General features: G+C 30.3%; 7 protein-coding genes across 7 annotated transcripts; 4 read left to right on the top strand and 3 right to left on the bottom strand.

Moving 5' to 3' along the window:
* Positions 1 to 1290: 1290 nt before the first annotated feature.
* Positions 1291 to 2366, bottom strand: EAE97_010531 (uncharacterized protein; the record flags this gene model as incomplete). The annotated part of the gene is made up of 4 exons (XM_038881046.1): positions 1291 to 1320; positions 1379 to 1591; positions 1641 to 1685; positions 1776 to 2366. The coding sequence occupies 4 exons, from the start codon at positions 2364 to 2366 to the stop codon at positions 1291 to 1293; spliced, it is 879 nt and encodes a 292-aa protein (XP_038728164.1).
* Positions 2367 to 2753: 387 nt separating this feature from the next.
* EAE97_010530 (uncharacterized protein) lies at positions 2754 to 3704 on the bottom strand (the record flags this gene model as incomplete). Its single annotated transcript, XM_038881045.1, has 3 exons — positions 2754 to 3106; positions 3165 to 3241; positions 3316 to 3704. 3 exons carry the CDS (start codon positions 3702 to 3704, stop codon positions 2787 to 2789), a joined length of 786 nt encoding a protein of 261 aa, XP_038728163.1. The 3' UTR covers positions 2754 to 2786.
* A 647-nt stretch (positions 3705 to 4351) lies between these two features.
* EAE97_010529 (uncharacterized protein) lies at positions 4352 to 5648 on the top strand (the record flags this gene model as incomplete). Its single annotated transcript, XM_038881044.1, has 3 exons — positions 4352 to 5083; positions 5130 to 5389; positions 5446 to 5648. 3 exons carry the CDS (start codon positions 4352 to 4354, stop codon positions 5525 to 5527), a joined length of 1074 nt encoding a protein of 357 aa, XP_038728162.1. The 3' UTR covers positions 5528 to 5648.
* Positions 5649 to 5881: 233 nt separating this feature from the next.
* On the bottom strand, positions 5882 to 8754 carry EAE97_010528 (uncharacterized protein). Its single transcript, XM_038881043.1, has 5 exons — positions 7922 to 8754; positions 7668 to 7877; positions 7087 to 7619; positions 6814 to 7038; positions 5882 to 6764 (listed from the first exon to the last, which is right to left on the bottom strand). Exons 1-5 carry the CDS (start codon positions 8729 to 8731, stop codon positions 6020 to 6022), a joined length of 2523 nt encoding a protein of 840 aa, XP_038728161.1. The 5' UTR covers positions 8732 to 8754; the 3' UTR covers positions 5882 to 6019.
* Positions 8755 to 22824: 14070 nt separating this feature from the next.
* On the top strand, positions 22825 to 23538 carry EAE97_010527 (uncharacterized protein; the record flags this gene model as incomplete). Its single annotated transcript, XM_038881042.1, has 3 exons — positions 22825 to 23276; positions 23329 to 23415; positions 23472 to 23538. The coding sequence occupies 3 exons, from the start codon at positions 22825 to 22827 to the stop codon at positions 23536 to 23538; spliced, it is 606 nt and encodes a 201-aa protein (XP_038728160.1).
* Positions 23539 to 24493: 955 nt separating this feature from the next.
* Positions 24494 to 25465, top strand: EAE97_010526 (uncharacterized protein; the record flags this gene model as incomplete). Its single annotated transcript, XM_038881041.1, has 2 exons — positions 24494 to 24758; positions 24831 to 25465. 2 exons carry the CDS (start codon positions 24494 to 24496, stop codon positions 25463 to 25465), a joined length of 900 nt encoding a protein of 299 aa, XP_038728159.1.
* Positions 25466 to 26480: 1015 nt separating this feature from the next.
* EAE97_010525 (uncharacterized protein) lies at positions 26481 to 27362 on the top strand (the record flags this gene model as incomplete). The annotated part of the gene is made up of 2 exons (XM_038881040.1): positions 26481 to 26514; positions 26569 to 27362. The coding sequence occupies 2 exons, from the start codon at positions 26481 to 26483 to the stop codon at positions 27360 to 27362; spliced, it is 828 nt and encodes a 275-aa protein (XP_038728158.1).
* Between the last annotated feature and the right edge of the window lie 295 nt (positions 27363 to 27657).

The raw sequence follows: 27657 nt of genomic DNA, 5'->3' as shown, positions 1-27657 counted from the left end.
TCTATGATACTTTCGATCTATGATGATGGTATTCTAATGGAAGAAAAGTCCCGTGCGATATATCAAAGGTATCACTATCCACAGTCCAGAGTGTGTATGGCTGAGATTCTTCTGAAGCATTGAGTGGGGAAGGACCTGGGGCCGAAGCAACTTCGGCCGTCCAGTCAGAATCAAGTTATTTATGAGCAAATTCATGATCACATATTCAGACGAGAATTGGTTATAGAAGCGTTTGCATTGCTTGAAAACACGAAGATGGTCATTTTCTCGGAAATTACGCTTCTACAAAGGAAATCTGCAGTATTATAACCAGCTTGAACACTTCATTGAACTTCCTTCATCCTGATTCTTCGCCCTTAACTCCTCGACTGCAATACACACGTCACCAGACCCATTGCCAAACACATATCACCCATTAATGATATCAAAAACTCCTCCATGCTCCGTATTTGCAACGGACAAGAAGCCGATAGACCAGCTAATGGCACTGAAAAAGATAGCGGCCATCGACCCATTCATCTTTAAACAATTCCCTTACAGCATGTCCGTCTCGAGAAGACTGCGACCTAGCATAGTTGGGTGTCTAATGCTTCTCGTCGTAACACCTTCGGTTGATGGAGATGTTAAAAATGCTGGAATGACACGGGCTGACGCGATAGATGCAAAAATTACAGCGATGACAATGGTGATACGCATTTTGGCAGTTGTGTGCAGTGTAGCGTATTTGTTTCAGAAAGTCGATTTATGAGCCGAGAGGTATGTTGGCACAGGCTTAGTAGAACGACTGGTTGGGTGGCATAGAATTGAGATTGGGAAGGTCTGAGAGCTTGTATTGGAGTGGGATTTCGTTGCAATAGAAAATTATAACGTAGAAAATTGTTTAGAAGAGTTAAAGTTTCTACTCATGATATCTTTATATGGCATACAAAGCTGAAGGCACGATAGCCGAGGCCAAAGCTTGATACAGGGTGACGAAGAATATTGAGGAGCTTGTAGCAGAAGTGAAAGGCAAGCTCAATCTCCGCAATTGATCAAGTTTGGACGAATCAATTGTTATCAAAATCTGGTAAAACAAAAAGAATTACGTGGGCTGAGTTGGAGAAACGAACATAGCTGAGACGCGAAATGTTTTGTCATGCGGGGCAAAGAAGTACTTTACGGACTTCTGTCAAACAACAATCCGTGCACTTTATCGGGATAGCATCAATAAAAGCTTCTTGGTTTGGAGACAGCGTAGATTTCTGATGGTATACTAAAGTGAACTAGGATTGCCTGAATGTCTTGAAGACATTAATAGCAGGTATATCCACCGTCAACGACCTACGAAAATTAGTGAGAGGCACGTGTGAATATATGATACATATTATATTGAACTTACAAGATCACAGCCATTCAAATAGCTCGATGCATCACTCGCCATATAGACGAGCGTTCCCTGTAACTCACTTGGATGACTGAGACGCCCCATTGGTATGTCTTTTACCCAGTTTTCTTCGATATGATTTCCTTCCTTTTCCAAAAGATCAATTATGAGGTCTGTTTTCACGTATCCGGGACATAAATTGTTGACCCTGATCCCATAGGGGCCCCACTGAATTCAGATGAGTCTTGTTCGGGGAGCAAAATGCCAGGTTTCTTACCTCTGTGGCCAAACTCTTACCAAGCATTGAGACGGCTCCTTTGCTCTTCACCTTGTTAGTAAAACTTTGCGATGATCTTTTTGAGAAGAAAAATGGCAGCATGGCGGGCTAGTTGTGAACGAGATGTACACCTACAGCATTATACGCTGCTTGCTTTTGTGGTCTGACACAAATCATGCTGCTCATCGATGATATCAGAATCAAGCTCCCCTTAGACTTTTTCTCGATCCAGTATTTCCCTGCCTCCTTGGCGAACAAGAAGCTTCCGTTAAGATTTATGTCCACCATTCTCTTCCATTTGTCAAAAGGATATTTCTCTCCCTCATAATTCTCAACAATGCCGGCAGCTGTAACAACTACATCGACATGTCCAAAATCTTCGACGATCTCTGTCCATGTTTTTTGTACTGCGTCTTCTGATGCCACATCACATCCATAAGCACGGAGGTCGGGTTTGTAAGAGGGATTCGTGGTTTCAATACTTGTTTTGATGTGATCGATCGATTCCTCACCAATGGAGCGAGTAAGGTCAACGCAAGCCCCGCGGGCACCACTGAGCGCAAAAGCAGTAAGACATTCTTTGCCAATTCCTCTTCCAGCGCCGGTGACAACACAAGTCTTTCCTTCGAGCGAAAACGAAGGAAGGGTCATGAGAGCTCTACGTGGAACTGTGGCTGGCTTGGCAGCTCGGAGGAAGCTTCGAGTCAGAGATACTCTGGAAAACATAATTGAAGAGGGTGCCTTGTTACGCTGAGGGGGATAAGCTGGGGGTTCTCTTTATGAAGTATCTAAGCTGAACTTATTAGTTGCTAGTTGTTAGTGGGCAGAGTATCGGTGTGTAAGTAATGAATTGATCTTGAAGTGGCATTTTAGGCCACTGGTGCCTCTGTGTGCCATGAATTTGTTCGTATGTGATTAAATACAGTTATTGGTGAGGGGTAGCAATCTTAGCTGTACCACGTTGTCTCTCATTCAACAAGAGGGACTGGGTAAGAAAGTCGATGCAAGGAAGGTTTGCCGAATTGGTTTATCTTGGTGGTTCGCCAAGCTCAATAATGCATTTTTGCATAATTTATTCAACCATGCATAAATATGTTATACTAAAAATGTAGGTTGATAATGAGATTCAGCACTAATTCGTATCTATCAGAACGTTGACTTAGTCACACGTTTTATACAGACATCAGTCCTTATAATCCACTTCTCACCCTCCGTGACTTCTCTTCCCTCATGCAACATACAATCGTCACCATGCTTGTGCAATAAAACCATTCCAGTTTCGAGGCTTATGACAACAGGTTTGTCAATGGGAGACTTCCTGTTAGGAAGTTCCTCGGGGTAAAAGACTGTTTCTCCTCCTAGACAACCAGTTGCTGGAGACGTGAGGTACAACAATAGTGTCCAGGTTGTCTTTGCTTGAGTAGACGCAGGCTTGGTTGGAAGTGTGATAAGATTTGATTCATCATCTGAGAGAATAAATGAGAATGAGAAATTCCTGTAACTCGTGAGGAAAGGATGACTTACAATGGCAATCGAAGAACTGCCCCTTAGAATATCTATATATCCGAATGGCGGGATTGAGACCTACAACATCCCCTCCCCTGTACGATACAATTGTCAGCATCATCTTGACGAGTGTATATCACTAGACGTAATGAAGCGGCGGAGCACTCACCATAACTCTCTTCGTTCTTCTTTGCTCATCTCATCGCCCTCTTCTTCATATTCCCTCTCAATTTCACCACATAAAAGCTCCTTCAGTCCTGTCTCTCTCCAAAGTCTTTCGGCAAAGTTCCAATCATCAACTCGAAATCTATCATTGACTCTCAATGCATCACCCTTCTTAGGCTTTCCAGGTGTTGTAGTTAAAGGCAACCCCTTCAAGAATGAGACATAATTCTTACACAGAGCAGATGTCCAAAAGTTTGGTATTGTGATAATTTGACCAGGAACGATAGTTTCGAGCGATAAATTCGAAGGCGGCATGAAAGGTTTGAAGGGGGGCCAATTTGGAGACTGAGATTCGGGGGTAGCTGTACTTTGCTTCGGCTTCTTGGGAGGCATGATTAATCAAACCTTTTGACCTCAATCTGGCTCAAAACCACACTTGTATCAAAGTTATGAAAGCCAATTTTTGAGAATTTTGGAATCGTCGTACTGGACTTGTACTTGGGAATTGGTTTGTGTTTACTCGAAAATCCTTACGCTGTTGCTTTTGATAACATAGCGTCGTGGTGGAGAGGGCATTCGAATACGGCGGCCGGAGTGTTCACACAAAACTTATCCCACAAGAAAACAACACCACTTTTCTTCCACATCCACCGCGCCGCCATCAATGTTATCATCATCAAGCATGTATTGCAAAGTTGCATTTTCATGCATTCGATATCTTCAGAGCTCTAGGCTCATGAAAATCTCACAATTTCATGATGATGCCAAGACGTAGTCTTAAGAATGCTAAGCAACAGTGAAGTCTGGACATCAACAAATCTCATCACAGTCACATTCCACGGTAATTATGGCTCGTAGTAACGCCAATATTCAAATACCACTCGGCTTCGCGCTTTGCGCGTTGTCATGTGTCTTAGTGTTCTTGCTACATGTAAATCGTTGACGATTTGTTCTTCCTCTCTTTCTCGTTCTTACATTTTCTCCCTCTGCAGACCTGGATAGTCTTCTTTCTCTTCTTGATTTGAAATTCCTCAACGATCATGTTGACTTTATTGGTACTTACTTCGGTGCTGTGCATTCTACCCATCGGAGTTTCAGGAAGAAACGAGAAGTCGGCTCTTATTCGTCTCACCTCTAGTGAGCCGACAGATGATGAAGGTCAAGAAAACTACAAACATGTTAGTGCCGCACAAACCTACCAAGAAGGGTCGACTGGGCGGACATCCTCGATCAACTATACTTTAACTTGGCCTGCTACTAAGTCTATTCAACCCAATCCTACTTCCCAAGGGATGAATGTCACTTCGATAATTCCCGTGTTCGAGACGTGTAACTTGCCAGGTGCCAGGACTACATCATGTTCGCCTTCTTTTCAGACTGTCATCACGACTAAATGTTCAACTATCTTGACAGGATACTTTACTAAGCATACTGTCTCCGAGTGTGATGAGATTGTCACCTTCTCTACACAGTACGGCTATGCTTTAGCTACCACAACACCTCCAGCGAGCAGCAGCGTCTCAGCTCTTCACAAGCGCGGGAAAATTTCGTCATTGACAAATAACTATGTTCATAATATCACAACATATTATGCCGCTCCATGGCGGTCAATTGCAGCAGGTGATCCATCAGATATACACGTTCAAATATGCGGACTGTCATCCGACGGCGTTCAGATGTGCACAACTGTCACTGAAATCTGGGTCATTCATACGGAATATTTACCGATTCATTATACCAAAGCCATCTCAGTTTCTACTGTAGTATCTTCAGTATGTGTAACTTTACACATAATCGTAGGCAACGCTAACGTTTTAGACCGCCGTGTTAGCATTTGCTCCCAATATATACATAACTATCACGCCCGGGATTTTCGAACTTTCAACCAAGATGGTATCTACAAGTTTATCGACAATGAACATAACCTCGACTTCTAGAATCGACAAGTTGAGTTCGGAATCATCAGGCTCTGCATCTAGCACTCAAGATTCGACGACAACAATTTATGTCACTGGTCCGGGTAGCACCACGACGATAAATTTGGGGATGGCATTGTCTCTCGCCTCAATTCAGGAGCCGTGAGTTTATATTAAATAATGATTCGTCCATTTCACTGACAAATCATTGGGGCTAGGGCAACTCGCACAACCACAATCACGAGTACGACAAGGATAACGAAAACCACGACTTTCACGCCTGTAAGTCTAACCATGTAGTAAATCTTCATGAGATTTACCAACAATCATTCATAGCGTCGTACCGTTTTCCCAACTATTTAAATGTTTAGCTGGTTTCGGAGTTGGTTTTAGTTTGAGAGTCTACCAATGGGTGCATGGATTGATGGGATACTTCCCAACTTTTGATGTTTTCAGTAAAGTTATCTTTCAACTGCTCGATATCAAAATTAGTGTTTGGATTGTTTTATCTCTTATCAACAATTATAAGAATTCCTAAAATAATTGATTTAATGTATTAAGAGATATCTACAAGTTCATTGTTGCAGTGTCCCGTCAGTCTGCACACCCACTAGTGCTTTGATATTTGGAAAGAAGGGGATTCATTCCTTTATGCAGGATATCATACTTAAAGACGTCTAGACGGTAGAAATATTGGCGTTTAATGTGATGCAGGAATAGATAGATGCGCACTCAAATACATGGCCCTATCTGCAAATGGTACTTCCTATTGTACACAACCGCCCACCCACTTCACAAATTTTCCCAACGATGCCCGCTAATAGCGACCAAGCGGTTAAACAGCTCATCCCTTTCTGGTAGCGCAGTAAACTTCCACGTCTTATCATTCGACCCATTAATCTCCACACTCCCCAATAGATCTTTGTCAGTTCCCCAATCAGCTGCCAGCTCTGCAGCCTTGGCTGAGAATGCCGCTACTCGCTTCAGTTGCTTGATCTCTGCAAAAGGTATCTCAACAACTAGAGACGATCTGTCGCCCTGCTCTTTGTGGCTGAATATTATGGAGTTGCCCGTGATGTAGAGCCAGCCCTTCTTGCCGTCATATCGAGCCTTATACTCGCTTGGGCCAGCATAAATCAGATTCTCCTTCTTTGGAAGAATGCCTAGTTGTCCTTTGGCTTTTTCGTTGCCAGCCTTAGCTCTGACATGGTCCACGGCTAATTTCGCCTCAACAGATGCCTTCGTATTGGTCTTCAGGGCACGGAAAAACTTAGCCAGCTTTTTGTGCTTCTGGCCCTCGCCCTGCTCTTCTTCCTGCGGATGAGATTTCTCCATATTTCCAGAGGGATGGATGGCGTGCTGAATTTCGGCATTCGTGGCATCAAGCGGAAGATTATCTGCGTCAATGATTTGCTTCTGATTGCAATCATTGGGCTGAGAGGTTTGTACTGGAGGGAGAGGCGTATGATTGGCCTCTCCAATCCTCAGGAGTGTGAGTGTGAGTTGGCTATTCGTGGGAACGCCGCGGAGAATGTTACTGCACAGTTTTAGCTTCGCCTTCCAGTCACGAACGACAAGTCACCTACTTCTTGGGCTCTAAAAGCTCTTTCCAATTAGGATAATTTTGGTTCAACCACTGAAGACTTGGCGTCAAGATTGGATCTCCAAAAAGACCAAAGCCGATGAGAAAACCAATTCCTTTGTACACCATATAGTAGCTGACAAAAAGTGACATCAGAAATGCAGGTACTAGGACGGCGTCAATCCGGAGAAAAGCCAACTTTGGGAATGGTGGGGTGGGTGAGATCGCGCTTATACTGTTAGCCAAAAGTCACAAGCAAAATCATGATGTCACCTACTTCGTAAAGCGCTCCCAGTTATCGACAATCTCGCCTATAATGTGAGGTATCGTCTGGATCATTGGTTCGATCTGCTTTGGGCTAACTTTGTCCCAAAGCATTTCTTCCATGGGTTTTTGAGTCAGATATTCGTCGTTTCCAGTATCTCCAGGGGACAATCCAGCCAACTGAACAGCTTTCGCGGCATTTCTGATGGTTTTTGGAACCTTGCTTTCTAGCGGATCTCCCTCATTCTGTTTCTTCTCGTGCATTCCGATTGCCTTTTCAATCATGTGATGAATGTTACTTACAAAATTGGCAGCTTCTTCTTCAGCCGCTTCACCCTCTTGCTTTTCTGGCGCGCCGGTGAGAGTATTGCTTGTTCCTAATTGACCAGCTTGAGGCTTTTGGATCCCGCCAGTCTCCATGTTTACCAGAGCTAGGGGAGCTGGAGGAAAGAGAATGTTGCGAGCCTCTTTTGAAGAGACTAGCGCAATCAGACTGCCAAGCACTAAGGGCAGTAACAGATCAAAAGCCCATGCTGTAAAATATACCTTATGTCTTGTAAGCAGCTACCATTAAAACATCGGGATAAAACATACAGCACAGAAAACGCTTGTTCGACGAGTTTCTTTCCATGACCGCAATCTAGCAACATGTTTCCCAAGGCTAGCGAACCCAAGTATGATCGACAAGTACATTCGCTCGAGATGCAAAGTAGCCTTGTCTCCAGCGTGTTCGTCCGACCAGGCATCGTTTAGGTCAAGCCCCCGAGAAACTTCAAGATCGACTGCACGAATATCAAATACATCCTGATTGAATTAGAATGTTATCCATACGCTAGTGTTCTTCTTACCTTATTGAAACGCCTTATCAATGAAAACAGTTTCCCGTTTGGTAGACCTCCGAGCAATGGGTCTGGAACCTCAGTGGAAGGTCGGTGCCATCCGATATCCCTAATGTTTTCGACGGGACTACCATTATGCTGTTGCACAGCACCTCGAATACCATAGTCTTTGCGTGCTATCTCATGACTGTCAGCTGAAAAGTTCTCCCACACTTGCTCAGTAATATCTTGGACGGTTAGGTTCGTCATCGCTTTCAACTTTGTGTTCACGGCTGCTTTAGCAGAAACGAATTGTGCCTGCGCGGCATCTGGATCTATCACGGCTGCTGTCTCTTTTGCGCTAGCTAATATTACATCTATCTTGTTTTTGAGTGTATCGCCAGAAGCATTGGTATTGTTGTTTGTAGGTGCAGGAGTAGCCTTAGTATGTACATGCCCCGATGATGCTAGATCCTCATTCCGCATAAGATGGTTCTTGGAATACTGCTGAGCTAGCGTCCTGTTGTCATGAGTCTCGGGATGTTGCATAGGCATCTGATCAACGTCTACTTGTACTTTAGAGTTTTGATTCATCCCATCTTGCGCATAGCTAGTTTCGTTCTGCACAGGAGTTTCTGGTCGAAACAGAGTGTAGGAGCCGGTACTCAAGCCAGAATCAGGTACCCCATTAGTTGGAGGATGGGAGGGAGAGGTTTCGTCAGAAATTGGGATCCTTTGGTCAGTTTGAGGTTGCTCCAGGAATATGTAGTCTTGGTTCGAACTTGAGGTCGTCAAGACGTCATTCATATCTCTCGTGGATCTGGGTCTGTGAGAAGCCATGATGAGTGTGATTGAAAACTATATAACCTTGAGGTGTTGAATATTATAATAATGGTCAAAACTGAAATAGTTGTTATTCATGAAATAAAATGGTCGCGCCACCACTGAAGCACTCATGACCTCATGCTGCGTTCTGGGAATGCTTCTGCCGTCGAATTGCCCTACCTGGGAATTATATGCATGACTACAGCATGCAATTGTTCATTCAAAGGGAGATTTATCCATGGCTACCTCCATTTCGCCTCCTTTCTAAAACTTGATTGACTTGATTGGGCAAAGCTAAATGTGGGAATGTTGGAACAAAGGGGACGATTATGTGTGTTAGAAAGAGTAACACGTGTAATGACGAACCACGTTGAATCTCAACTGAATACCCAAATTTTTGTATCACACTGAAACATCGTAGAGCCTTTAAACAGGAAAGTCTTTTAGTATCATCAGAGCTGGCCAGGTCTTTCAAGAACTTTGAATTAGAGAGTGCTCCGCAAATGAACCACAGGTATGACGCGGTCTTCGTTCCTAGTTTGCATTGCCATCCATGAATAATATCATGATCTTCTTGATTATCACTGCACATGAGAATATCGCCACCAAAATAATATTTCAGCAGAAAGGAGCTTTTGACCCGCCCTAATGTGCCACACGCTTGGCAGACGTTACGCCAATTCCCCATCTTCCAATCTGACCGCGTGGAACTAATGGTCCGAGGGTCTGGGGTTAGGTTCTCGTAGCGGTGCAGCTTACTATGTTCGAAAGGGGTTGTCAGAATTCATGCCACAAAGGCGGTGAGAAATAATGTTGTTGCCGTAATTGCACAATTCACTTGAGCAGAAACTAATTCAATTCCGCGTACAATCTTAAAGAACTTACGGTAGGCCTTGGCGATATGCGGTTTTACCTTCTTTTCTTGCTAACACTCCACCTGTTTCCTCACAAATGGAATCAATTGTTCAAATGCAAATAGGCCTCAATGATATAAGAGCAGCAGATACCTAGTTAGGGCTAGTTTGGATGTACAAATCCGCGCTGAATCCGCTGAATATTCCGTATTTTTTGAAAACAGATTTTGAATTTATATTTGAATATCAAATTGCGAATTCTATTAAATAATTTGTATTTTAATGAATTTAATATATTTTAAAATAAAAAGAAAATAAATTATTCTAAAATAATACTAAATAATCTATATTTTCTAATAAATTTGTATAGAAAAATGAAAATATAAATTAAAAATAAGAATTAGAAAAAACTAGCCTTATTTTCAATTCAATAAATAATCTATATTTTTTTAAGTTTTTATAAACCTTTTATCTTATATTTATATAATATTATAATAATATTAATACTTTAAATACCTAAATTTATAAAATATCTTTATTTTTTTTAAATCATCTCTAATTTTGATTTAAATTACTTTATATTTCTATTTCTTATATATTAGAATATATATAGTTTAATTTAAAAATAGATTTTTTAATATTCTTTCTATTATATTATTAAATTATATTATTAATTTAAATTATAATAAACTACCTTTTTCTTATTTATAATAAATAATAATAAGATTAATAAAATTAATTAATTTATTTCTATTTTGATATATAATTTAGTTTTTGTTATTAGCTTTTTTTATTCTATTTTAATCTTGAAAAAAAAGATTGATGTTTCTAATAAATTTAAAATATAATTTCTTTTTAATTTTAAATATTTTTAATATTATTAAAAATAATTATATATATCTCTATATATTTTTCGATTTTTAATTGATTTTTGTTATAAAAAAACAAAGCTACAATATTCTTAATATATTTTAATTAATTAAAAGCTATATATATTTCTATATATTATAAATTAGTATTTATTTATTTATTTATTTATTTTAATTTATATCCGGGGGGCAAGCCACAGGGGCTCGCTATGACCTCCCAGGGGGTACTAGGGATGGATTATACTAGCAGGGGTGTTGGTATAGCTACGCATTCCATTCTTCTACGGCTATAATGTAGATCGGAGGAAAGGCGGCCAGGGATACTATATGCGCTTTTACTATTTGTTTTTTATTTGTAATATCGGTACTATTCAATCCATTTCATATTAGATAGCCTAAATTTATAATTAATTATAGAACTCTATATTATCAGTTTTTGTATAATATAATTTATATATAGTAATAAAAGAAGAGAAATAGTTTTAAAAGGGGATATAGTTTTAATTAGTAATATAAAAATAGGAGATCAAAGGATTTTCAAAGAAATTAAGTATAATTACTCAAAATAATTAATAATTATTAAAAAGTTTACAAAATCTATTAAAATCTTTAAAAAAAGAGAAAAATAATTGATTACATTTTTTATATTTTGTGGGATTAAATTAGATTTATTTAATTAATTTTTGAATTAGATATAAAAGTATTAATAGAGTATTAGATATTTAGGTTTTTTATTATATTTATAGAAGTATTTTAAAGTAGTATTATTATATTAAAAGTATTGATAATAGAATACAAAATTCCTATATCTAATTCTAAATGTTATTAGTTATTAAAAAGTAGGGTAGAGGAATATAAATTTCTTTGATTTTTTGACTTAATAATTGAAATATTAATAATAATATTAATTGGTAAGGGTAATCTTATTTCGCTTTTATTATCTCTATTTTACTTTTTATTTGAGAATTCTAATTATTAAGCTTATTCTATTAATAATAGGGAGTAATAAGTTATTATTTTCAATACAATCACTGCAGACATTCAGATCAGCAAGTCAATTGGCTTTCTTGTTTTCAAGAATTTCAGTATATTTAGATAATTATTGGATTGCTATTTATTTGTTTCTTATAATCTTATAATAATACAGAAACACCTATTAGAATAAATCAAAAGTATTATCCCTAATACTCTAAATAATTAAAATATTATTAATATATATAGTAATCTATTCAACCGACTTTAATTGAATAATATATTTTAAATCTTTTAGAATATTTATTATTTCAATATCAAAGATATATAAGAGCGGATTAATTACTTTGTAATCAAATATTATTAGAAATTGTTTCTAATAGATTATATAATTGTAGTCGATTATCTTTTACTTTTAATAATATTATTTAATATTATTCAAAAAGATTATAATATAATTATTAGATAAATAATTTTATTATTATATAAATTCAAATACGACTATTTCTTTTTTTATATTTTCTATGGAATTAATATAGCTCCTTATAAAAAAATATAATAGAAAAAGTATTAATCTTAGTATTTTTGAAATCAATTTAATTAATTTGTAGAGATTAATATTATTCATTTTGTATTAAGAGGTTTGTATTAAATGAATTATTAATAAGTAATTTTCATTCATTTTGTGGAATTGGAGTACAAATCTTATTTATATTTGTTTGAATACTAACTTATTAAATAATAATTCAGAATCTCTTAGAATTACAATAATTAGAATTATATATTAAACAAATAAAACTCCTTTTATTATTAAAATAATTATTTAATTAATCTTGATAATATAACTACCCAATCTTATATTTATTATTATATTATAAATAGCTTTTTTAACCCAATTTAGCTTTATTTGATCTATATATTATATTTCAAATTTATATAGAGTAGAGAATAGAATATAAATAATTATTATTTTATACAATATTATAATTAATAGATTGTAATATATTTGTACAAACTTTTTAATATACTTTATGATTTTATAGGCTTTTGTTTCTCGTTTTGTTATATATCTTTTGAAAGAGAGTTTCCAATCAAATCAGACTTTTAGTTAATATAAAGCTAATTGAATAATTTCATTACCTATTTTATTAATAGAGCGAATTATTATTTTATTATTTATTTTTAAATATAAAATATATATTTTTCTTTTTTAGAAAAAATATATTATTTCTAGTTTTTCTAATGCAAATATTATACAGTTTTATTTATTTTATTAGAAAATCTAGTAAAAATTGTATTTGAGAAGATTAATATTCTTATAAATATTCTTGATTATATAATAAATATAGATATTATTAGTATATTCAAAATGTAATTTGATATTTTGATTTAAAAGCTTAGTAAGGTATAGAATATATAGTATAAATAAGAATAAAAAGTTTTATGGGATATTGTATTTAATATAATTATATTCTATAATTGTATTTTCTAATTAAACTTTTATTAAATAGTTATTTAAAAAGATTTGAATTAATTGTAAAAGGGAATAAGGCTATCTTTATTAATATATATATTCCAATAGTTTATTTAATAGAAATATATTAAATATATTTTGTATATCCAATGTAACTATTATAATTTCTTACTTATGGGCAAAGGCCTTTTCGATATTATATATAAATGAAATAATTAGATTCATTATTATTTGTTTAGGAAGCATTCCTTTATATTAGGAGCTAATTATATTTACTATTATTATAATTTATAAGATATATTGAATAATTATATATTCCAGATTTTTTGAGATATATAAAAATAGAATTATTAGTTACTAGGATTATATTAATAATTTATCTTTCTTTTTGATTTTAGGGATTATTATTATTTTTGTATATCTCTATTTATTTGGAAAGTAGCTTAATTATAAATATTAATTGAAAATCCTAGTGATTACTAGTTTAATAAAGTTCTAATAAACCTTTAAAAAACGGACAATAACCTGGTTAAACTCTGGTAAAATATTCGAAATTTCTATAATGCTTTTTTTCATTTCTTCGAAGATTATTTCCATATATTATAGGAATTTATTAAGTATATAGCCTAATTGGAGTGAATTTGTTATAAAATTATTACTATTATCAAAATGCTTAAGGACCTTCTTTTATAGAATCCGAGTCTTTTTAGTAATATCTTTAATTATTATATTATTAATAATCAAAAGTAATACTTTAAGGTTAATAGTAAACTTATATTAGTCAATCACTTTGTATAGATCTTTATTATAATTTATTTTATTAATAATTCTATACTAATACTAGCATTTAGCTTTTTTGATTATAATTATTAATCCTTATTACTAATATTTCACCTAATTAGTACTTTTAGCTCTAATTATTCTATAGTTTTGATATACTATTCTATATTTACTTATTTATCAAAAAGCAAAGCAATTAAAAGTATCTTTTTCCTTTTCTACTAAATAAATCATTAATTCAAATAAAAAATCTGGTATTTTTATTAATTTATTAATCTATTTAGTAAGTATATTTATTAAATTTAGAAAATAGGGAATCTTGTTTTTTATAATTCTTTAAAAAACTAAAAGACCTTTTTTGCTAATTATATAATTAGAGGATTTGGTAATAGATAAAATGAGGTTTAGAATTATAATTATTTGTATTTTATGGTTGAAATTATTTCTCAAATCAATATTAATAATAATATTAGTAAAAAAGATATTAGAGAAAATCAGATTAATTATATAATCTGTTTTATAAGTAGAAATCCTTAGGATCCTAATAAAATCTATTTTATTTAAAAGAGATCATTTTGTAAGGAGAGTTTCTTAATTAATTGAAATTATACTAAACTCGAATAGATTATATTTGGTATTAAAATTGCCACTTACTACTATACAATCAAGAAATATTATAAAAATTACTAAATCTATTATCTCTTTAATACCCAATTGCTAATATATATTAATAATTTGCATATTATTTACTTTTATTCAAAGAAAATCTTAATATAATTGAATATATTTTTATTAAGTATATAATTACTTACTTTTGCATATATATATTATTATTTTTAATCTCTTCTTTTCTTTTTTAAAATTATTCAGACTATTTCAATTATCTATTAGTGTAAAGAGATTATACTTCGGATAATTCTAGATTTAAAATTTAGAATATATAAAAAGTTTTTATATATATAAAACTTTCAAATCTTATTTATATATTATTTGTAATATTATAATATATATTTTTATCTTCTTTTGAATATTTGTTCAGTCAATTTATATAAATTGAGCTATAGTTATCTAGTAATTAGCACTATAATACTAAAAGAAGTAACTATTTATTCAAATTAATATCAATATTTATATTAATATACTATAATAATATAGTATTGAAAAACATTTTTTTATTTAGACTACCCTTATTTAAATATTTTCTTTTGAAATAATAAGAATTCTTAAGCAAATTATTAATTAGGGAAATATTCTAAAGAATATATTAAAAACTACTTAGATTTTTATATATAATAATATATTCTTTGTAAATAAAAAAAGATATCTCTATTATTATATTTTAAGGAATTATTATAATTAGAATAACTATTTTATTTGCTAATATTTTAATAATTAAATGAGTTTTTCAATTATATTTTTTAATCTTATAGGCTTTGGATTTTATAAAATATATAATTTTTCTATTAACTTGGTGTAGTATTATAGAATAATTATTATACCTAGCCAAAAACAATTCTATATAGTTTATATATTTAATCTTAATCTTATATTTAGATCTAAATAGATTATTATAATTCATTTATAGGATACTATAATTATTATATTTTAGAGCATTCTTATATATTATTGAATTATAGAAACCCTGGTATTCTGGATTATAATAAATAATATATTATTTTAGCTTAATATACCAAGTTTGTTTAGAGTTATTAAAGAATTTAAAAGGAAAGACTTTTCTTAATAGATTAATAATCTAGATTTGCTTATAGAAATTGATTATTCAGATAATAATTCAATAGTTGATTAGAGGAATGCCTATTTATATTAATATTTCCTTAATTATTATCTCCTTGATAACTAATATTCTGTTTTTGTTTAAACTATAAAAAAAGATTGAAATCTTTTTTAGTATATAATAATATTAGATTATAGATTATTCCAAATTATTACAATTCAGAATCTTCTTGATTTTTTTCGTATTCTCGATTTCAAGAAGTTTATTATATATAATACCACTAGTAATATATATCATTTACCTAATAACTATAAAAATAATAGCTATAATATTAATATCTTTTAGATTAAAAATAGCCTTATTGATTGTTTTTTTTAATATATAGGCACTTGAATGGCTTACTATTAATATAATAATTCCTGTTACTAGTAGATAAATTTTCACTCTGGTTTTCTGGGGTTTAACCAATCTCTATTTGTTAGTCTATTCTTATATATATATAATTATATTTATAAATATACTCAAGTTTTTCAAGATCTTTATAATATCCATATAAATATAATTTGAATTATTACTATTTTTATTTTCAGTTATAAATTATATTATAATTTATAATAATCTAATTTTAATATTGTTTATTATTATATTATATACTTTTTTACTGAAAACTATTTTCTTTAATATACTATTAACTTTGAATTTATAAAATATTATTTTGAATACTTTATAGATCTTATATTTGAATTATACTTATTTATTAAGGATATTAAATTAATCTATAATAAAGGATTCTTTTATTATTAACAAATTTAATATAATAATTCTTATAGTTTTTATATTATAAACATTTGTATTGCTGTAATTAAATAATAAAAGTAAGGGTAGTAATCAATCTCAAATAAACTAAAGATTGATCACAATCAATGCCCTCATAGAGATAATTACTATAACGCTCACATTATTAATAACAACTATAGCTGTGTTTGATACTAGAGCTTACATAGTTGGAAGGTATAGTTTAATGCGATCTAAGCTCGCAGATATATCGTTGGTGGTTTATAAATTAGTATAAAAATTATAATAATATAATCAAAGTTGTTTTTATTGAACAAAAAAACAATTTTATACATATAAAAAATATTTAATAGTTATTTATTGAATTCTAATATTTTAAATGATTTATCATTTAAATACTATAATAATATTATTTGATTAATAGTAAAGCTATCGAATTCAAGAATAACGCTTTTTTGAATAAAAAAAGAAAAAGATGAAATATTTTAAATTATCAAATAGGAATAATATGTTATTCTAATCATAATATCTTTAAAAATCAATTTACTATTTCAATTATAAGAAATAGATATAGATATTCTTAAATAATCATTTCAATTTATAATTCGATTTATAGAATTAATTAAAAAAATCTATAAATAAGCAAAAGAGTTTCAAATATTTTGATTTCAAAAAATTTATAAATTCCAAAAGATATTATTATCTAGATAATATAAAATATATAAATACTAAACAAATTCTTATTTTATTTAAAAAAATAAAATATTATTTATAAAAATAATTAGGATTTAATAAAATATTTAGAATATTAAAAAAGCTTTTCAATTTTTAATACTTTCTTTACAAAATAAAATTAAAAAAATCTTTGAAATATTCAAAATATACTTTTTATTTCTAATATAATAATAAAAATATCCGTATATAACTCAAATATATATAATTTATACTTTATATATTTTATATAACTTTATTCAACAAAATAGCTTCAAAAAAGATTTATTTGAAGTTCAATTTGATTATATTATTGATTATTTTTTAAATACTATAAATAATATAATAATAAATTCAAATAGTAATAAATTAAACTCTATTTTATTCCAATTTATAAATTATTTTCAATAAGAAGTTATAAAGATTATATAGAGAAATTATTATAAGATAAAAAGAATTTGAAAAATATAAAATAAAAAAAGATAATATTAATTTGAAATAAACTTAATAAATATATATAATTAAAATAAAAAATAATTATTAAGGTTTCTTTATTTATTATTATCTTTTACTAAAGCTTTTAATATTTCTTTAAATTTTTTCAAAAATTAAAATAGACTTTTTTTTTATTCTATATAATAAAATAAATTCCAAGTTTACTTATATTTCATTTTATTTTTAGAAATCCAAAATCTATATCTTTTTGAATTATAATTTTTATTAAAAATTTATTATTCTTTAGATTTAGAAAATTTAATATTATATTTTCCTTTTAACTTTAAAATATCAAAATTTCAAAAAATAAGATTTCTTTAAATAATATATTATTAATAATTGAATATTTTATAAAAAAGTTTATTAAAATATAAATATATTTTATTAATATATTAATAATTTGAAAGAATAATAAATAAAAGATAAAAAATGAGAAATAATCAGGAAGAAATAATTAAAAAGAAAAAAATAAAATAAATCTATTTAAATAAATCTTTTATTTATATAAAATCCAAAAATTCTTTATTAATTTTATATTTAAACTTTTCAAATTAATATAATTGCTTTATATTAGCTTTTCTAAACTCTAATTCTAAATCAAAATTCTAGAAAATCTAATTATTTAGATTTATTTATGAATATTTTAAAAAATTAATAAATATTAAATCATTTTTATATTTATTTTAATTTTAATTAATATTCAAATCTTTTAAATCAATTTTTTTAAATTCTTAATTTTATTATTATTTTTTTTATTTTTAGATTTCTTTTTTTTTTTCTTTTTTTTTTTTTATATTAATATCAACTTCCCAATCCTCAAATCTATTTCAAAATTATTTGATTCGGATTCTAATATAAAGTTATCATTATTTTGAATAAGGTTTTTTGCTTTTAAGTTTTTTAAATAAAGTTAATTAAAATCAAATTGTTTTTGGATTTATATATTAGGATTATTATATTTCAATATTCAATTGAATTTATATAATTATTTTATTTTATTTATTCTTTAATATTTTTAGATAATCAAAAGTTTTATAAAATACTTTTAAAATATAAAAAATCTAATACTTTTTTTATTTTTTATTTTTTGATTTCTATTTTTTTTAGAAGTTATTCTTGCTTTTCAATTATATATATTTCTGGCTTTTTATTTTTATAAATACTTTTTTTGTTTTTCCTGTATCTTTTTCTTATTAGATTTAATAATTCTTAGTATTTTTTTGATTTTTAAAATTTAAAAGAATTTCAATATTTTCAATATAAAATTTATTATAATTAAAAATGTATTATTTATATTTATAATATTTTCAGATTTAAAATAATTATATTCTATAAAAACAAATATTATAATTGATTGAAATATATAATATATAATATATAAATCTATAAATATATATTTTTAATTTTTTAATTTCAATATTTATTCTTTTCAAATCTTATTCTTAAAGCTTTTTAGATATAAATTCTTTTAATAATTGAAATTTTTTTTATAATAAACTGAAATGATTCAAATATAGATCTTAAAAGTTTTATATTCTAAATAATTTTGTATTTATAATATAAATTAAAAATATATTATATAAAGAAATTATATTATATATTAATTTTGAAAAGAAATTAATAAATAAATAAAAACTAAATATAAATAAAAGATTTTTTTTTTTAAAAAATAAAAGTATAAAGAAAGTTTTGAAAGCAAAGGTTTAAAGTATAAGAAAGTAATCTAAAAAAAAAGAAATAAGGGTTATTAAAAAAGTTTATTAATAAAAAGTGAAAAATTAATAAATATATTTTTATTTTAAACTTCTTTTTTATTAATTAAATATAATTATTGTATTATAAGAAATTAAAAAATATTAAAAATCAATTAAATTGTTTTTGAAAAAAAACCTCTTTTTAATATTTAATTAAAAAGATTTCAAATCAATTCATATATATAAAGGAGTATTAAAAATAGAATACTATTATTCTTATAATAGTTTAAAAAGTAACTGAATCCTTTATAATTATTTATTTTGAAAATATATTTTTTATTCTTTTTATTTATTAATTAAATAAATTATTGATTTAATTTATAGTACTATAATATTATATATTTTATACAAAAAGATAAACTATTAAAGATATTAATAATATTTTTCTTTAAAAAATAATAAAGTTAATAACCCTTATTATTAATAAATATTACACTTTAAAAAGCTAAATTTTATTATTTTCTTATTAGTTATTTCTTATTAATTGTTTTTCACTAGCCATTTTTTATTAATTATTTCTTATTTGCTTAGTTTTATATACTTATTTTATTTATTTTATATATTCTTAATTAATAAATAAATATTAAAGGTATTTATATATTATTAATATTAAATAAAATAATAATATTGAGAAATATAATATTAATATTTAATTGAATAAATATAAAGATTATATTAACAAAAATATATAATAAAAAAAACAAAATTATCAAATCAAAAGCTATTAAAACTTGAAAAACATTTTTTATTTATAGTTTATTATAAAAGAATAAATAATGTATGAATTTCCTTTTTTTTCCTTTTTGTGTTATTTTTTAAGCTCTTTACAAATCTTATTCACAAACTCTATTTGAAATAAATTTATGTATATAAATATTAGCAATTTATTATAAGATTGATATATATTAGATATCGAATATTATAAGAAATCAATAAACTTAAAAACTATATTAATTTCTAGAGCTTTATACTTATTAGAATAGTTTTATATAATTATATAATATACTTAATACTAAAGGAATAATAGATTATTAATTTGAATATATAAAATACTAAAATGGTTTTTTGATTTATTAAAATTTTTTAAAGATTTATTTATATAAAATAAATTATCTACAATTTCAGAAAAAATAGTTCTTCAAAATCTTTTTGATAATATATAATTTATAATAAATTATTTATATTACTTTATTTCTAACTTTAAATTAATTAATAATAAAATATATCTTAAGAAAATAAATCTTTTATTTTATATATCCTAAAATTATATTTATTTTATTTTTTGATATTTTTATTTAAAAAAGATATAAAACAAATTGAATTAATAAGATTATCCTTTTTATTTGATAAAATAATTATTAATTATATTAAAGTTATAGAGTAATATACAAATTTACTACTAACTATATAAATTTCAAATAGAAATTAAAGAATTAATCAGCTTTTTATATAATGATTTCGATATTAATAATATTTTCAATTATTAATTTCACTTATTTATAAAAATATTTTCTATAAATAATCAAATATATAAAGCTATATAATATTTACTTTTTTATTAAATTTAATATTTTAATTAAATAAATTAAAAAGATATTAATATTTTATATAATATCCTTTGATCTAAATAAAATCAATTAAATCAAATAAATAATATAAAAAGAAAAAATCTATATTAATATAATTTTCTTTTTAATTTGATTATTAATTAGATTCTTAATATTATTAATATTTAATTAATATTTTAAAAAAATAGTTTATATAAATTGATTATAATAAAAAATTCTTTATTTAATAAATTGATTTAATTATTAATTAGTTTTTTATAAATAAATTTATATTAAGTTTAAAAAAGCTTTTTATAGAATTTCTATTTAAATTGATTTATAGATTTTTTTAAAATATTTTTAATTTCAATTTTTAAATTCATTAATTTATTCTTTTTTTCAATAATATTGATAAAAAGGCTCTTTTTATTTTTTAAATTATTATAGATATTATATTTTAGATTTTGATTAATAATATAGCTATTATTGTTATTTCTTTTATTATTATTATTCTTATTATTATTTGTATTGATATTTATAGAAAATATTTTATTAGCTTTAGAATCCTATTATATATTATAAATTAATATAATTGAAATAAACTTTATTTAAATAAAATATTTATATATAGCTTTTCTTTTTTAAAAAAAATATTTTTTTTTAATTAAAAATAATATTATTATTATAAAAAAAACTGGATAATAAATTTTTAATAGAAAAAGAAAAAGAGATATTATAATCTCAAAGTTGATTTTGAGATTCGCTTGTTTTTATTATAAATTTAAACTTCTATTTAGAATAATAAATTAAAAAAAAAAATTTCGAATTCTATTTTAGGGGTTTTTATCTCTTTTTTATATAAATATAAATTTTTGATTATTATTATTATCAATAATTTTCGATTTCCTAAATATTTTCGAAATATTCTAAATAGTAATTATATTATTAATTATTAAAGTAATTATAAAAAATAGCTTCAAAAATATTTTAAAATAAATTCTTTTTCTAAAAAAAAGAAAAAAAAAAGATAAAATCAAAATATATTTCTTTTATAATTCTAAATATTTTTTTAAAATTATTATTTATAAAAGCTTTTTATATAATTTTTAATATTAAATATAGATTTTTAATATTAAATTAAAATTTAAATTGAATATTTTAAAAAAATTATAGATTATTTAGTGGATTTAATATACAAATTATAAAATCACAAATAAATAATCTATTTTTTTTGAAGTGGATTATTATTATCACGGAATCTGTGGTAATATAAAGAGTGGATTATTTCAATGGATTTAGCGCGGATTTTGTAATCAAACGAGCCCTTATTTCTTGATATAGTTTAGAAGCTGCAGCAAAGATATCGTTGCTGTTGCACGAATCATGACAATCTCTTTTCATGGAATCATAAATTGTCGTGGTACCTGAGATCACAAATCCATTTTCTGGTATACTCAAATATCGGGGTTTGTTGCTCAAGAGTCGTCATTCTTGTGTCATGCTCGGCACCTCTCTATAGCCAAGAAGCAAGTCGAGTAGTTTCAGCTTCTCTAAAGTTCCATAACACAACTGCCATTAAAGATTTGACTATCAAACTCGAAATGATACAATTCGTCAAATACAATTCATTCTCTTTCCTAGTAGAGGCAAAGGAATGCCGAGCGTCTGAGTGAGTCGAGTGGCTTTGGAATTTTTGAGAATAGACGCATAGTACTATTCCACGAAGTAATTGTTTAGCAAGTAGCTACTACTAGGGTGTGCAGCCACTGAGGTAGCAGGATGCTTCTTCAAATCACCTTGGAGTTGTTTGTGGGGCTTGATAGTTGTTGCTTCAAGATCAATGGTTCGATGGAGAGTTAGATTTTGCGACTTGCGAAGACCTAGGTGAGGTCATTTTTACCAATAATAGGGCAAACTATATACCAGCATATCAGAACACATCAACTTGTACATACATATGTTTCCATGATTTTATGTCACTTGTTTAAAAATCTGGCTGCGTCATTGCAATCTCATGCAGCTTTTATTCTATATAGAGGTGCAAGTGCTCTTCTTCATCGCTCTCTCTATCTGTACTGTTATATTCAAATTTAATTTCAAGTTACAATCAAAAATTTCCAAAATGGCAGGCTTCCTATCCAAGTTCCACAACTCGAAATTTTACCCCCTCCTTCAACGTATTTTCCGCACCCTGCAATTCCTATCGGCTCTCTCGTCTCTTATCGTTTTCTCTATCTGCATTCGAAAGATTCTTAAACTCTATCGCAATATTTCCCACGCAGAGGGAGCCATTGAAGGTATCCTCGCTGCAGCCATTGCTTACACTCTTGCAATTATGGTCTTGAAACTATGTATGCGAAACGGCGGGCCGAAATTCCTTCGCTGGGTCCTAGTTGTGCTCGACATAGCCTTCGTGGGAGCTTTTATTGCCGTAGCTGTGTTGACGAGCCCGAACGGTGGAAAGGCTGGACCTTGCTATGGCCAAAGGAAGAAGATTGCAGCGCAGAAAGATTTTGCTACCGACCCAGGATGCCAATTGCCTCTTGGAACTTTCATCACAGCTATTGTTAGCACGTAAGTTACATCTAGTGCGGTCTTGGTCAACAAAAGTTAATGATATCCATAGTATTCTTCATGCTTTGACTGCCGCGTTCCATGATACTCGGGAGCACCACAGAGAGCACATGGCTGTTAAGGAGGAATATTATAATAGGTATGATCATCAACTCATTCCATCACTGGTGTAATCGTAATAACAATTCAAAATAGAGACAACAGCAACGGCGTAACCCCGACCAATCGCACGAACTATAACCAAGATCACTCTGCTGTTTAAGATATTGTTTTCTTACATCTCATCTTGATAGCTAGTCATCATTTAGAATCGATGATTAGAATGTTGGGTTTATATTGTTGAAATCCAACTGAGGGAACCAAGTTCTGTTGATACACTGGCTGGATTTGTGATATTATAACGCTTGGGAAAGGGATCATCTGACCTGGTTATCCCACTGGGCCCCAAGTGTCCCACAGTGGTGGGATGTGGTGAGAGCAATGGGACAGCAGTAAACAAAGATTTATATCAGCAGAATCTGTTTCTTCAGCATATAGAGCTTCCCGCTTAACTCAAATAGTATATTTTATTACTTAGCTATTATCGCTTAGCTTCCAGTTCAATCATACACTACAACAGCTCAGATGAATCTACACCCAAGCTATGATATTTTCATCGGTTTGACATCATTCTAACACTATAATCTCCACTTGTCAATGTAAAAGTTAAAAAGAAAATTCGGTTTGATAATTTAAAAATGAATTCCTGGTTACCTCTCTAGTCTCTCAGGTAGCTCAGCACCGGCTATACAGTACTTCTGGAGTATTGTAGATGATACTAACCATGTGACATTGTTCCATGACCATCACCAGCTTTTATTCACTTTTATTCGAGGCCTGAACAAATGAGGGCTTCATGTGAATGTTCTGAAAAGTGAAATGTCCCCAGAAGTATGGATATATTGGTAACAAGGCACAAAAGCGTTCAATAGTAAAAGGTGTGTAAAATGTATCAAATAAGCATGGTTATAAGTAGCTGGAGACTTTGAGAAGATCATTCCTGCAGTCCAAAATTACTGCTGGAAATGGGAGTATTCACTTTGTCGGTCATGAGATCGCCAATTAGAAATTTTGTAACCTAATACATAATCTTAATGGGTTTGTGGCTTAGCTAGATCTTGCTTCCCATAACAACAAGCAAAGACTCTCGAAGGTTTGAACCTATACACGTTTTCGCAATGGAGTTTCATATCTGCAAAGCTATTTTGGGCATCTTTTTTCTCTATCTCTCAGCAGTTCGTGCTCAACAAGCTGAAGATTTCGGTTCGGTCTGGGTCGTACCTGATGGCACCCAGTCAGATCTTTCACAAACATTTAGACAGGGTCTCACTCTCCAGATTACTTGGTTCGGGGCGCCAGTGGGCTATCAATTCGATACCTTGACAAATTTGTGGGTCACATCGTGGGAGTACGAAAAGACTGCATACAGCCAATTACTCGAAGGTATAATTATGCCAGACCTGCTATTTTACTACCAAGGCTCTTCATGATACTGATACATTTCTTTTTCAATAGGTAATATCAACGCCAACGATAGCGGTACTCATGACTGGACAATCGATATCCCTACCAGTGTTTTAGGCAAGACCGCAAAATACGTCCTTCGATTTAAAGACCTTAATCCTGCATTTAATCCCGACTCTCGTGATGTGTCAAGTCCAGCTTTCTTGGTCATCACCGGAGATTCTGCTTCATCCTCTAAACCTTCCACTTCTTCATCCACAACGTCTTCTACTTCTTCATCCACAACTTCTTCCTCATCATCCACGATCACTTCTTCTCCGACACTTTCCACTTCTGCGGTTTCCTCGGCTGAGACATCCAATTCTCCCACTGGAGCAACTGGCAATTTAATAGCAGCCGATACGGCATACAAGGATAAAGAAACCAAACTTAGCGGTGGATTAGTAGCAGGTATTGCTGTTGCATCTGTGGCTGTACTTTGTGCAGTCCTTGGGTTGGTGTACAGAAAGTACAGACGAAGGAAAAACAAGAGAGATACGGCAACAGAACTATTGACAGAGCATCCTACAGGCTCTATAACGAAACCTCCGACGTACCATGAAGCACCTAATGACCAAGCAGCAGTACCTTCTGAGAAAGCGGTTGAGCTTGGCGGCGAGCAAAGACCCGTGGAGTTGGAGGGCTAGTGCAGATAGTGATGGTGGAGGGATGAAAAGTCTTGGGCCAAATAGAATAACATGTTCACTACAATACTGCTTTTAGCTATCATAGAGAATTTAGGGTGGCTTGTCAAACCAGTTTCGTAGAGAGGCTGTGTCTCAATGTACATTTGACCGTTGCATCGAAAAATTCATGGTGTCGGTTCTACCAAAAAAAAATATAAATCCTGTGACTCTCATCTCATGAATAGCTTCAAAAATGGAAAAGTCTCCCTCTGTGACTGAATCGTATATAATAGAGTGCCTTAACGAATTAACTGCTTGATCACTTGCAATCGATATCACCAGAAGAAGCTTGGGCTCGACACCAAGCTGAGATAGGTTCAAGTGCATTTTCAGAATGCTTACTCATGATCGAGGTCTAAAGCGACGAAGGGATGGGAAGAACGAGCCAATGAATCAATAGAAAGAGTCATAATGAGTCTCAAAGACCTTAAAGCTGTCTTTAGTCTCATCTTAAAATACATGATGTTCCACTATATGCAGATCATTTTCTCTGCTTACATTGATATTCTCAAGCCTATGCAAAGCTATCCCACCGGCTAGTAATTTTACAATCGCTCAAAACGTTTCAAAGACTAGAGCGTGCTATACTCCGATTACAAAGATAATCCTTAAGACAAATGATCACCGCGATATAGACCTTAAACTCCTATCAATGGTAGATAATTATGCAGAAGCTCAAACTACGGTTGATTTCATGAAGTTCCTGATCAATGCGGTACGTATATGGGGTCACGGTCTACTTCGAAGTATACACTATCTTTATCAGCAATGTCTACTACGGCACCATCTCAAAGAGCGTACATTCTCCAATATCATATAAACTAACCTCCAGTCCCCCAGTAATCGCATCCCTTTTCAAATTCTCAAACTCATTCAGATTCCCAAATCGTTTTCGGAAAGCAGGATCAACTAAGAAAGTTTACAAATCTTGCTACTTCATTCTACCCGAAAGCATCAATCTCAGAAATCTACCACGATGAAAGGCGTCCCTACTCATTGCTGGTTAACAGGTAAGCGAAATCATAATTCCTCTTCACAGATTTAACATGAGCTAATTGATAAAGTGCCAAAACAAACTAATCGCCGTCTCGGAGATCTTCCTATGGAAATCATCTACAAGGTGATGGGGCTTCTTGGCTGGGAGGGCTCGACCTGTCTAGGCTTAACATGTCCTGAGCTTTACGCTACCTACAGAGCTCTATACCCATCAAAGGTGCCATTAAGAAGCCTGGTCAATACAAGTCTTCCCTTTCGATTATACCCAGTCACTGACATCGAGATGACCGAATTATATCCACCAATTCCGCTGTACAAGCTAGTTGGAGATTGGAGCGGGTTGAAAGATGAATATTTCTATTGGAAGAATGATCGCTGTTGGAATAAAGAGAGCGCAGGTTTTTTTTCAAAAATGACAACTGCATTAGATATCCCTTCGAGCGGTGTTAAAATACCAGATCTTTTTCTTCTCAGGTCTGCGTTCGGAGATCAGATCCAAAATATGAAGATCTTGCAGGAAAGATATGAGGATTATAATTTCACACGCAGCGATTTTGACTTGACAGATTACGACGGGGATGGTGCGAGTTATATGGACACAAAAGGGGCAAACTTGATCCTCCAAGGGAGTCGAATTCCCTCTCCCTTCAACCTAGGGGTTGAATGGGATAGCAAAGCTAAGAAAGTAATTATGGAGAGCATGAAACTCTCATCATCTGCACTCATCTGGAAATCTTACTGGAAATACACAAATATCTGGCAGCGAAATTGGTTGTACTTCAATCAGAAATGGAAATCTGCTGAGGCAGTGGAGAAAGCTTTGGACGACCTCCGAGAATGGATCGAAATGATCGGGTTTTGAAGAGAAGCGAGTCGCATCAACAGGGGCAAGGAGGGTAGTATTGAGAAGCTGAAAGAGGCATAGAAGGTTATTATCAAATCCCATAAGGATTGGTCTCTATTATCAATAAATAATAAGTATTTTTAGACAGCTGTTCGCTCAAAAAACGTGATTGTGATCTAGATTCTATAGGCCGTAAAATTCAATATTTCAAGGAAGACAACACCCGAAAGCCCCGTGCTATCAGGCTGCTTTTCGCATTGTGAGAGACTCCGGTCATCTGTGAAAAGAACCATAGTACTTCCTTCTGTTCAAT

This window comes from Botrytis byssoidea (genome assembly GCF_014898295.1).
Source record: "Botrytis byssoidea strain MUCL 94 chromosome Unknown BBYS_028, whole genome shotgun sequence".
In the NCBI taxonomy this organism is placed as follows: domain Eukaryota; kingdom Fungi; phylum Ascomycota; class Leotiomycetes; order Helotiales; family Sclerotiniaceae; genus Botrytis; species Botrytis byssoidea.
The sequence above is the reverse complement of the archived record's forward strand: the minus strand, read 5'-3'. Positions and strand labels throughout refer to the sequence as shown.

What these genes read in the sequence shown, in the direction of transcription:
- EAE97_010528 (XM_038881043.1), bottom strand. Translation starts at nt 8,731, where the DNA reads ATGGCTTCTCACAGACCCAGATCCACGAGAGATATGAATGACGTCTTG. An exon ending in TGATAAGGCGTTTCAATAAG is followed by an intron (nt 7,878 to 7,921) that starts GTAAGAAGAACA and finishes TAATTCAATCAG; the next exon opens with GATGTATTTGATATTCGTGC. An exon ending in AACTGGGAGCGCTTTACGAA is followed by an intron (nt 7,039 to 7,086) that starts GTAGGTGACATC and finishes TAACAGTATAAG; the next exon opens with CGCGATCTCACCCACCCCAC.